The sequence below is a fragment of the Pempheris klunzingeri genome, chromosome 6 (assembly GCF_042242105.1).
Source record: "Pempheris klunzingeri isolate RE-2024b chromosome 6, fPemKlu1.hap1, whole genome shotgun sequence".
Lineage (NCBI taxonomy): Eukaryota > Metazoa > Chordata > Actinopteri > Acropomatiformes > Pempheridae > Pempheris > Pempheris klunzingeri.
Genome location: NC_092017.1, coordinates 15,616,566 through 15,628,913, shown reverse-complemented (window position 1 = coordinate 15,628,913; position 12,348 = coordinate 15,616,566). Strand labels below are relative to the sequence as shown.

Genomic DNA, 12,348 nt, shown 5'->3' with positions numbered 1-12,348 from the left:
ATGTTCTATCTTCCTGCAGGTGGGTGATCTACAACGACCACAAAGTGAGTTTGTCGGAAAGGCCTCCAAAAGACTTGGGCTACATCTACTTTTACCATCGGCTGTCTAGCAGTTAAACTAAAGTACCCCACCTCCCCCCCCGCCCCCCTCCACCATGCAACCTTTTAAAGAACTGCAGTCGTTCACCCCGAAGACTGGCAGACAACTTTAATAACAGCCACAGCGGAAACGATGAAAATAACCTCTCAGACCAGCTGCTCGCCTTACGTGATGTCATTCAGGAGCAACCAGGAACCCTGGTCAGAAAGGGAAAGCAATGTGCTTTTTGTGCATTTGTGTTATGTTATGCTTTAAATGTACTTTTCAGTGTTTATGTTTAAGAAAAGATGTCTTCTTGACAGTCTAGGTACAGGGGGATGTGTGCAATTTCCACTTCTGGAGTTTCCTGTACACAAAATAATGTCACATATCAAATCTCACTGTTCCCTCTCTATGCCTTCAGCTTCTGTGCCAGTATTTTCAAAGTGGTACATTTTATAAATGTATATTGAAATGGGAGTGCTTCACTGCCGGCCCTGAAATGCTCTGAAACTGCAACAACAAACAAGAAATTACTGTGCTGCTGGTGGCTTTGCCTTTACATTACAAGTACAAAAGAATGTTTTTCATCTCCAAGAAACGGAAAGGACACAAAGAGTTAAAATGATTTGGTTGGACACTGAGAGAAATTACCAACATAGTGCAAGATTTAGACTGAAGGAGAGCACCAAGTAGGCCATGAATAGGTGCTAACTTGGTTAAAAATACAGTATTACTGACTGAATAATGCCCCAGTTTTACCTGGAGATGACATGCAAGTTTGTCCCTTTTAACGAGAAACTCTCTGAGGTGCACTGGCTGAGTTATCAAGGCAGATGTATTTTTCCTCCCCTGAAAGCACTTTTTGACTAAAACAAGTTCATATTTAGCTCCTGATGCAGTTGAGGTGATCTTTTTATTCACCAGATATAAGCAATTGAATGTGATATCTTGAACTTCAGTACTGCTGAATCTGTTAATCCTTGAAGTGGCCATTAGTCTATAAAAGGATTGCAGTCTTGCATATAACTGATGCCTAATAGAAGTAAAGCTGTGCTTGCTTTTAACATGGCTATCATCAATGTACATGTAAGTTATATAGAAGTCCTCAATCCTGGAGTGAACTTGTTTCATTTACTTGCCCAAATTGCAATATATTTGCATAGTAGGCAAAACTGGAACCCTCAGCTGCAGCCGGTCCAGTTTGGTTCCTTTATCACTTTGACAGATTCAGACTATGACCCAAAAGTTAAAATGAATGTTTTCCTTGACCTGTTGCCACTTTTTACAGGTCAGTTAATTCATTTATGCATCTGAACTGTTGTCATGTCTAAAGCAATACATGCACCACAACCAAATCGACATGATAAAAGCTGCACAGTGACCTGTATCTCCTCTAAAATGTGCGTTCTTGTGCTACCGCACATGTTGCAGTGCTGAATGTATAACTTCATGGTGCTCACTGCAAACAAAAGCCTCCTGTTCAGCTTTGATACTCAGAAATCACACTGAACGTAGAACTGGCCCTTTGCTGTTTAGTCACTATATGACCTCATGCTGGATTACCCACCAACTCTGTACTCTTCTCATTTATCTCCTCTGTATGTTCATGATGTCCCAGACAGACTCGACGTATATATACAGTATATCATGTGCTTTTTTTGTTTTTTTTTCAAATATTTGTGAACAACATGTCAACAACATCTCAGTATTTGGGCTCATATTATCTCTTTACAACTGGAACTGGACTTGAATCTGGCTTTATCTGTTGCATATCAAAAAGGCTGTGTAATATATAATATTTTGGGTTGGTTGTTCAGTGGCACAAACATCTAATTCCTGTTTGTTGACCCTGGCATGCGGTGAAACTGCCTTTCACTCAATGGTGCACTTTTGGGTGCATATTTTAAAGGAGAGTTCTGCTGAATATTGACTTTCCGAGTGGTTTAGTATTCTGAAAAATGCAGTGTCTTCTCAACATTCAATAGATATCCATTTTACTGAATAAATCCACATTTCAGCAGAGCTCCCCTTTAACAACACTGTGCCTAGACTTCACTGACTTTTATTATATCTCGACCTCTCATCTTCATCAGATACTACTTGATAAACTGCTGCGGAGTTCATTGTCTATGCAGCGGGGAATTCTAGATGGTCTCTCTATGCAAGTCTTGTGTTCTTCTGCCGTTCTTCCTATTAAAAAGTTCTTTTTCTCTGTCAGAAACCAAATGTGTCTGTCAAACCCTGGTCTAAAATCGGTGTTTCTGCACTTCATCATCAGTGGATGGCTGATAAAACTTGTGGTCTTGCTGAATAATGTTTAGTCATAAATGTCTTCAGATATTCTGTGCAATTATTTTTTATTTCTCAGCACCTTTTGTTCCCCCCATCCTCCTGATTACGTTATCGTCTTTGTATTCTTGACGTTTTATTTCAGCTTTCCCTCCAGCTCGGTCTCTTCCATTCTTTTTCTCTACGTTGTTCAAATGTAATGGTTCAGATTGTCCCAAAAAAAGTTTTTCACTGTCAGCATGTGCACTAGACGTTGACATTTAGTCATTTGGATTGTACAATTGTACTTTTGTGAGTTTTATTCTCTTTTTTTCATTTAACTAAATGTCAAAAAGGTTCTTCACCTGTTTTTACTCTGTTGCCTATCTTCGAACGAGTTTGTGCCAGTTCTGTAGTTTTCATTACATAGTTTTCCTGAAAGGATCATTTTAAGTTGACTTTTGTAATGTATGAGTTTATCCAAATATGGCTTAAGTGTATGTGAATAGAGTAATGACAGTATACTCAATGGCACTGTTTACTTACGACGTTTGGATAAGTTAATAAACTACACCTTTGTTGAGACTTGGCTTCTTTAACGATGAGCTGCAGTTCAAGAGTCACTTTTTCTTTTCGGAAAAATGAAGACACAACAGCGTAGAATATATAACAACAGTTTATTTTAAAAGATTACTTTCATATTGTACGTTTAAAAGGTGCTAATGCTTTCCTTGTGATTATACAGGGAGAGTAATATGCATTATAGTAGGTGCTTCAATAAATGAATTACTGTATATAAAGTATATAATTTCTAAGTTCATTCATCAAAATATCATTTTATTCATATTATTCATGATCATGTCTGATGCATCGATAAATAAACCAGAACAAACCTTTTGTACACATGTTGAATTAAAGGAGTGAAGAAAGAAATATACACAACATGTACAGATAACCTTTATGAACCCCAACTAATGATGGTGTTAATAATAATTTATAAATGCTTTATAGAGTGTGACAACTTGATATTTAGTACAACACATCTATAAATTGTTATTACTGTACCACACTCACCAAGCAATAACAAAATGCTGTAAATATATATATATAAGGAGAACAAAAACTGAATCCATAAACACACAGGTCATAAAAGAAAGTAAAAAGCACTGAACTTAAAAAATAGGCTTAGGGTTAAGTACAGATTAATTTATTTGTTTGTTTATTTATTAATATTATATTAAGTCTGATTAAATGTGTAACAAAAACTAATGAAGCTCGAATGCTTTACAGTATGTAACATTAGAACAGGAGAAAAGCACTACTGTACATGGGGTAGTTTTTTTTGGGTAACACCATTACTACTAATAGTTGCATACAGTACAGTAGCTTTGTGAATGCACAAAGTTTGTGTGTACATAACAATTGATCGATATGGTGTCAAGCATTATCAAGTTTGTTGAACACTAAAAAGCATTTGGTAACAACAGACAGATAGCTCTGTAGGATGGGGTTATTTAAAAGGTTACCAGTACATTTATAGTTTGTAGAAGTCATAGTTACAAAATTTCTACCGAATATAACTAGAATTAGCCAGTTGTAGCGATGTGCCAGTATTCAAGCTCAAGTATCAGCGTGTTTGTGAGAGATTAAGCGTGTTATGCCACACACTAATTTCTCTGCTCGAGCCTTGCACACTCGCTAGTTCTATGCAAGAAGAGAGCATCTTGTGTAGAATATATACTGAATATATACATCACCTTTGTGAAGGTTACAGATTTTAAAAGTGCATTGTAGAAATATTGCAAGGAAACATGATATATTTAATCTTTTGATACATTAGTGGGAGAGAAAGAATGTTTGTATTTCATGCATACAGATGAAAATAGCATTCAAAAAAATAAATGCGAAGGATCTAGCATGCGATCAACCTCGATCTGTTCTTCGGGAGCATGCGTTAAGCAAGGTCAGTTCACCTGAGAGGGTACAGTAGTAGGTAGGTTCTACAAAAAGAAAACTGTCAGCAGCCATCCTATCTCAATGCGCTGCAGTATGATGTACACAGTAGAAGTTTAGGTTTTAAGCCAGCAATTTAAGGTCTCTTTAAAAAAATAAGTTTTTCATTTTTAACACAACTACAGTATCTCGAAATGCAAAAAAGCCAAGGCCTACAACCTCATAAGAAAACTAGAGTTGATTTGGAAATCACAATTTAAAAGACATCATGTTTTGAGTTTCTACAGTTCACTGTTGACACAAAAGACAGCTGGGAGGACCAGAGACAGAATATGTGTTCATATTTTTAAAAAAAGGAGGGATACTGGCCTGAAGAATGTCATGTCTCTAACAATCTCTCAGGGAACTGTTCCAAATAGGTTGGGTTTATGGTTTACGTAAAGAAAAGAGGGTGGAAGCTTGTTTTGGACATGCTGAGACTCTGATCTGATACAAATGAAATACCCACGGGGACTGTGCTCTACATGCTGGCCCAGTGTGCTTCCAGCCTGCAGCGTTAGCACATACGCCAGAAGTGACTGAGTGGATGTCAACAGAAACAAACACTTTGCTGAAACAGATGTAGTTCTGCAGCTGTAATATAGATGAAAACAAGGGTCTACAGCCATGCTGTGGTGCTCTACTTAGGCTTGGCGGTGCTTCCAATGACAATGTTCGTTATTGTCACATCTTAGTTTAAGTACTGCTGAAGCTGATGAGGATGTCATTAATTATTCATGTATTCGGTTAGAAACATAAATATTGGAGAAAAATGTTGATGATGATGTTGCTAGATAAAAAGTCAGGAAATCATCAAAGTTTTTACAGTTCATCCTGAGGGGGCAACAATATCTGAACTAAATTTCATGGCAAACCATCAAACAGTTGGCAAGACCTTTCAATAAAAAACAAAGAGTACACAGAGTATCCCCAAAGTCAGGAGGATTCATCCTCTGGGGAATATGAACGTGTGAACCATTTTCATAGCAATATGTCGAGCAGTTGTTGAGATATTTCAGTCTGCACCAAAGACAGTTTGGCATTTCTGTCTACAAAGCTGTGCTGCTAGCATGACTGAAAATAACTTATTCAGTAATTCAGCGATACTGAAATATTCAGCAGGATAGCACTGGATATCACCCACATTATTTCAGCAAAAACTACACTGCCAATTCTTATTCTTTTCATGATAATAAAAGCTCTCAGACAGTGAATACATTTGTGCATCCATCTCTTCTTTGGCCTCATTGCCTTTGCCATTGTGCAGTCCACTGTCAGCCCCCCTCCAGTGCAGATTGTTAGTGGCGTGCACATATGTGCTGCGTCTCACTGGGTTCATCTGCCTCCTTGATCTATTAAACATCACGGCTGGCCACAGAGACTCTCTGCTCTCAACATTTTGTATCTGAATGAAGTAGCGACTCATCTGTTTCAGCCTGAAACATCATCTTACTCATTATATGTTAGTACCGGTGGATAGCACGTTCTATAAGTGGTCTGAAACCAGTTAAATTTTTCTAGTTCTTTTTCTAGCACTTACAAAACGCGTTTTCTTCTCAAAGTGCATCTAAGGTGAGTTTCAAAGACAGCATGTGCAGCCGACCGGTGAAATAAAACATGTATCTGATAGCAAAGCTTGAGCTTCAGTGGGTGCAACTGAGGTCAAAGACATATCGCTGAACCACAGGGCTATAAAACATGAAGGCTACACTTTAGGTGGATGGTATTTGTGTGTGTGTGTGTGTATCTGTATTTCTCAGTCACTGACCACATTTCTCTCTCAAACAAGAACACTTGTTTTGCTTCCCCCCTGGTTCCAAATGAACCTCTTCTTCTTATACAGACCATGACATCAAAGCTGTACAGTTTGAAAGATGAATGGCTCTCGTACTGGTCTCTGCTTTCCCCTGATAGCGTTCTTTCAAAGCACAGAATCACCACCTCCCTTTGGTCGACTGAGGCAGATGGGGACAAACTGACAATTTGGAATGGCAACATAAAACATGACCTTTTGCATAGGATCTGAGAATAAAAACCTACTTTCTACAGCACATCCAGACTGTGGACACGCCTGTTAAATACCAAGGTGCTGAGCTATACAGTACAGCAGATTATCTATCATTTACTCTGTTGCATGGCGAGAAATGTGGCGTTATCCTCACAGAGTGACTTTCAAACTAACAACAGTGACAGAAGAGAAGCTGTCTGCCAAAAAGCATTGTATAGGAGGAAGCTTAGAGGAATTATCTGGAATAACTGGCTCCTTACAATCGTGTGTTTGGCAGATGCACGTTTACTTGATGTTAAGTACTATTATGATGTGAAATTTTGCAGGAGGTAAAATAAATAGCTGTTCGAATATGTGCGCCATTCTTCATAAGCTTACATAAATATCTAAATCATGCATGGGGCAAACTTTAATTAAATGCAGGAGCTTTGCTGCCTGTGGAGGTGCAGCAATGATACAAATGACTGCATTAAGAAATACCTCAAGCTCTCTTAGGTCTCGGCTTGCAGCTACACGTCTCTTACCTGTATTGAAATTAAGACAGTCAGGAAAATGAGAGTACATCAAATCCGAAGGCTATGAAAGCCATCCCAGAGGGTAAAGATAAAACACATATTTTTAGACCTGTAACAGCTTTTTTTTCATATGAGAAAGTTTGAAATTTTCAACACTGACGAAAGTTTAATAGATCAGCGTTGCCCAGCTTCTGTGAGTTTTTCTCCGACCAGTCAGCATAAAGGGAACAAAGAGAAGCTAGGAGCCAAGACCAAAAAAATTAAACCCGAAACAAAACAAAAATTAATGGCTCAGAAAGCTTTCAAGTTCAGAAGACAGCAGTTATTTAAAGAAATCAAAACCAGTCTGAAAATGGCTTTGTGTTTTTGTGTTGCCATAAAAATAGTATAAATAAATATTGTTGTTCGCATGCATTTGAGTAAGGCTTTACAACCTGGCTTGCACACTCCACTTGAGGAAGTTATCTGTTTGTCTGAGGTGCAAAGGGAAAACTTCTAAAAGTATGTTAATTTCAAACAAGAATCCCATTTATGAAAATGCTTATTCATGCAGTATTACTATTCTCCATTGAAAGAGGATGAAAACAAGCCAGGAACAGAATTTGGAGTTCCAGGTCATATGGTGCAGTCTTTATCATTTGCTCACTAAATCCATCCTTGAGGAGGGTGAGACAGTCTTGAGTCTTTGAAAGTAATTGGATAATGAAACCTTTTTTTTTTTCCTCGAGACCTCGTCTTTTCTCTGCAAACCGCGTGTGAGCGTTCCTCTGTGAGCTTCTCGAACTGTCTGTCTGCCTGTCTCTCCTGGCTTAGCTCTGTTCCACTGGATGAGTCAGTTTTTAATTGATGTGTTCTCTAAGGCATTGCTCGTACAATCTTTGCCCGTCCTTGTGCTCTTCAGGGAAATCACAAATTGCAGTGCAAATCCATCACAAAGCAGTCACTTTAAGCACTTGGAAGAACCTGTCCTCAGAACTGCTCCAAGGTACTTAGGCGAACTTTGACGTCTGTAGTTAATTCTAACGTGCATAAAAACCACACTGTTGTCTTTAACATCAGCTCCAAATCCATCCTGATGTGTGCACTTTGGGCTTTTGGCTGTTGGGTAAAAATTGAAAAGTAAGTGGAGGGGGAGATGCTACTGTCACTGCCTCCCATTCCTCAAATGTCTAAGTTGAAGGCCCGCATGAGAAGATCCAGGTCACCAATGTTTGCAGCCTGGAAGAGTTCGGGCTGGTCCATCATGGATAAAGCTATCCTCAGAGCAGCCCAGATGTTTCCAGACATCACCTCGTGGGACTGCTGGCGACTCCGGCTTTTCCTCTGAAGGCTTAAGGCAGTCAGGAAGTTACTGGCCGCCTCTCTGCGGAAGCAACAATACCATGAATCATTTTAGTTTAGGGCACGCTGTGAGGGTTGAGGTACCTGCACCTGACCCATGGTGAGATGAAGTCTGCTGTGCCACCTGCTGGTGTGACATCTCCCTGAAGTCACGCTTTTAAACGTTAGCGTGCGACAAATTACACCTTTATCATTCTTATTAGTGCTTGGGACAAAGGTCTAATCAGCCGGAAAACACCTGTGGGGGTGTGCAGAGCCTTTAAATGGATGCTGGTGATATCTGCAATCTGTCTACAATAATACATGTTGGCTTGGGGCAAAGCCAAAAAAGTGTCATTTTATAATGATACATTAAATGTGATAAAAACCCACTAAAACTGTTAAATTAGAGTGTCTGCATGGCTATGTGCCACTGGATTTAAGTGGGAAAGTGTTTTTTTTTTTTGTGGTTTTGTTTTATATTTTGGGTGAATTAACCCTTTAAACTGTACTCTCGCTTCCAATGCACCACCTGACCCACTCTACTGGCTGTGACTTGTTTCCAACACACCCTTTGCTAAAGGGCAGTCTGTTTAAACTGTCAGTGGTCAAAACATTTGCCAATTAAACTCTCAGTGAACATCTCAAGCACTTCAATGGTAAGTCTCTGCGTTTATATGAGATTTTTATCCAAGTCATTTTTTCACTACATGCTACTGTAATTGCTTCCACGTCGTTTGATAAGCTAACGTAAGGTTAGCACACCTGCTAGTTCATATCAGTTATTAGCCTGAGCCCTCAGGTCAGCCCTGAGCCTTTTTTCTGTCTCCAGCCTTAAAACATTGCTGCTTTTCCCCACCGAGCTAAGTATTTGTTTTGTTGTTCTAACATGCTAAAAATATCTTCTGCACAGTTGTCTTTTTTTTTTTTTAAATACATTTGGTTACAACGGCAGCTGGCAAGTTTTATAGATCGGACCTGTCTATGTCTTGGATTTGATGGCTGCTACTTTCTGATGATACACTGCTGATTTGTGCACACTGAATGTGTAGTATTTGGATTAGTGTGAACCTAAATGGGAACTTGTTTTCTTTGTGATGTTTTCTGGCAGGTGAATTATGAGTCTGTCTTGTTATTGATTAACACAGTGGTACATATCAATACTCATGATTGGGTATTTGAATTTGGTGGTGCTGCATGTTTCCCTTCCTGTCTGTAATCATGTGCTCACAAGGGTTAGGGTCCCTCCATCCATACTCGCATGTAATCAGCCACGCATTTGAAAAATATAACCCCAAAGCAATGGCTGTTATTCTCAACTTTAATCATCACCAAGCTTATATCCTCATCTGTTTACCACAATACATTATAATTCATAAGAAGACATTGTCTGCTCCAAATCTCAAATTTTAAATTAGACCCGCAAGGATCAGTCACCAGTCAGTCATTTTTCATGTTTAAAAGTGCCAAACATTATGTGGTTGCGGCCTCTTCAAAGTGAGGATTTAATGTTTTTCTTTGTCATATGTGATATTATATTCTCTGACTCATTATATGACTCATTATATTTAAACTGTTGGTCAAATGAAACAAGCGATCTGAATACATGGCATCAGGCTGTGGGAAATTAAAATGGGAATCTTTAATATTTTGTTTTGTTTGTCAATTAACTGCTTAATTGAGGAGGTAAATCAATAATAGAAATAATAGTTAATTGTAGCCCTAATGTGACTGTGTGTTTTGCTGCATAGTTGAGAGGTCTTGGCCTTGTTTCACCACATGAGATTGGATATATATTCTCTTCAGTGGCTGGACGTGCTTTGATTAGAAATGGACACATGGCACAAAGAAGCTTCCTCCTAGTAGCTGATGTTGGGCTCGTATCTAATCACAGCCACCGCTCCCCAGCCGACCCTGCGCTCGGTATGTTTGTGGCGAGGTCAGGTCAGAGCGTATTGATTTCGAGTAATTCCACTTGACTGCATCAATCAAGCGCAGGAGCTTCGTCCCACTCCCCTGTAGCCCCAGGTCACTCACCTGTGTGCCCCCAGGTTGATACAGCTGATGCCCAGGTTGTAGCGGGACCTGATAAACCCCGGCTGCAGCTCTAGGGCTCGCGTGTAAGCCTCCACCGCCTCCTCACTCCGGTCTCCGTTTGCCAGAGTGGCCCCCAGGCGGTTCCACAACAAGTAATCCTGGATGGAGGGAGAGTGGTGGGGTTGGTTGAGATATGAGTAACGTCAGAGGGTGATGATAAAAGATTTGTTTTTAGTGAAGTTCACTGTGACGTGTGTTGCCTGTCAGATGCCTTGATAATGTGGCCTGCATATATATATTTCAGAATGTATTTAATTAGTAAACACACTGGAGGATTACGCTGTCACGGTAGCAGAATTTTAAACTTCTATACAATATTAGTATGAAAAAACAATACTTCTTTCGACACCCCAACAAAAAGAAAAAACTTAAGGCAACAAAATAGTATACTATTTTTCTTTTTTGATGATATAATTCTTAAATTGCATGTATTTAGATTTAATTTATGTTGCACACTATTGTTTATGTAATACTTTTCATTGAAGCAGTACATATGCAATCCATTAACTCATACAATGGAATCAGTGTACATTTTTTAAAACGGTGACTTGCCTGCTTTTGATTGTCTGATCAGGTAAAAGCTTCATACATGTTACCATGGTTACTAAATGATTGCATTGCTTATACAGATTGATTATAAGATTGTTTCCTGAACAACTTATGATCCTCAGATGGATTTGTTGAACAGTTAGGCTTTTGAAATCTATGCCTAAATCAAATATCTGCTGTCAGATAATCCTGTGGTTGATGTGGTTTTGCTTTCACACCACAAACGCACCACGGGGGGTCGGTTGTGTGGTCTCCACTGGGGTTGGACCGACAGCTTTCACACCAGCCCAAATGAACCGCACACAAACACACTCTGTTTTAACTGGACCAAACAGGTTAGGTGTGAAAGCACCCTAATTTTGGATAGCTACATGTGATGTTATGTTGATAACCACACAGCGGGGTAGGAGGAGCACGAGTGATTATGGGACTATTCGACCTAATGGTCATTATTTTGTTGTGTGAGAAAACTGCAAAATCCTCACATTTATCAGTGGAAATAAGACTACCTGGAATTGAAGTTCTGGAGTTAATTGAAAGTTAATCTATAGTCGAGAACTCTTGAACAGTTGAATTGTGTGTGTTATTATTTATAATATTTTTAAAATGTTTGCCTTGCTTTTTTAGTTTCTCAGTTGTAACTAATTGGTTTGTGTGTACATCAAGATGCTCTAGAATCTGCAGTCCCTTCTCTTCCTCATTATCAGTTCATCTGCTCGCCAAGGACTTTTACTTTTATCAGACAACACTTTGATTTTACACAGCTCCCTGCTATGAAGTAACCTAACAAGGGCAATTTAAGGAGAGCTGAGTTACATCACACGGTGTGTCCTTGTCGTTGTTTCCCACCTGCAGGTAGACAGGCATATACAGAGGTCATGGTCTGCCACAGTGTAGGGGTCCTTCATCTTTGGCTAAGCCTTGTAGCGGGGTATAATTATCTCCCTTTGTGTTCAGAGCTATTTTTCCAGCAGGGGAGCGGATATTACCAAGTCAAATGTGGAGGTTGGATTTAACAGTGAGTAATATACTTGCTGGTCTGGGACAGCGCTCGGAGAACAGAGACGGATTTGCATGAAGGAGATGCAGAGATGGAGGAAAAGTTTGTGGCTGTGGTGTGTGCATGTTTATTTTGTTTGTTGTGTGAGTGTGTTGTTATCTTTCTGCGTAAGTGTGTGTGTGTGTGTTCACTAGATTTTGCTCTACTATGAGAGAGAGATGAGCGAATGTGTGCCAGTCAAAAGTTCATGAGGCCAAATTTGGCAACTCCTTGCTTCACATATTGCTGTGACAGTTTAATACGCTTCTCCGCATCTGTTTACATGAGCTCTGCCTTGATAATTGTGGCTCCGTCTCTCTAAGGATGTGTACAAGCTGGAGGGCTTCATGTTTGCTGTATGTGTTCGCACGTGAACACGTGGTGTGTGACAGATCATGGTTTTCAAGTGTGCGCTTCTGTGTGTGTGTGTGTGTGTGTTTTTAGCAGCTCGTAGGCAGTGTGAGTGTGTTTGTCAGAGG

General features: G+C 39.5%; 2 protein-coding genes across 4 annotated transcripts in view; one reads left to right on the top strand and one right to left on the bottom strand.

The window, feature by feature from the left end:
• The window catches only part of usp13 (ubiquitin specific peptidase 13), a 30,718-nt gene extending 27,786 nt beyond the window's left edge, over positions 1–2,932 (top strand). For all 3 annotated transcript variants that reach the window (XM_070832182.1, XM_070832181.1, XM_070832180.1), the window contains exon 21: positions 20–2,932. In XM_070832182.1, the coding sequence (XP_070688283.1) occupies positions 20–116 (97 nt within the window). In that variant the 3' untranslated portion in view covers positions 117–2,932. The remainder of the gene's footprint in view (positions 1–19) is intronic.
• A 5,093-nt stretch (positions 2,933–8,025) lies between these two features.
• Positions 8,026–12,348, bottom strand: part of pex5la (peroxisomal biogenesis factor 5-like a) — a 57,495-nt gene continuing 53,172 nt past the window's right edge. Inside the window, exons 14-15 of the mRNA XM_070832199.1 lie at positions 10,222–10,379; positions 8,026–8,227 (exon numbers count right to left, since the gene is read on the bottom strand). Coding sequence (XP_070688300.1) covers positions 8,026–8,227; positions 10,222–10,379 — 360 coding nt within the window. The remainder of the gene's footprint in view (positions 8,228–10,221; positions 10,380–12,348) is intronic.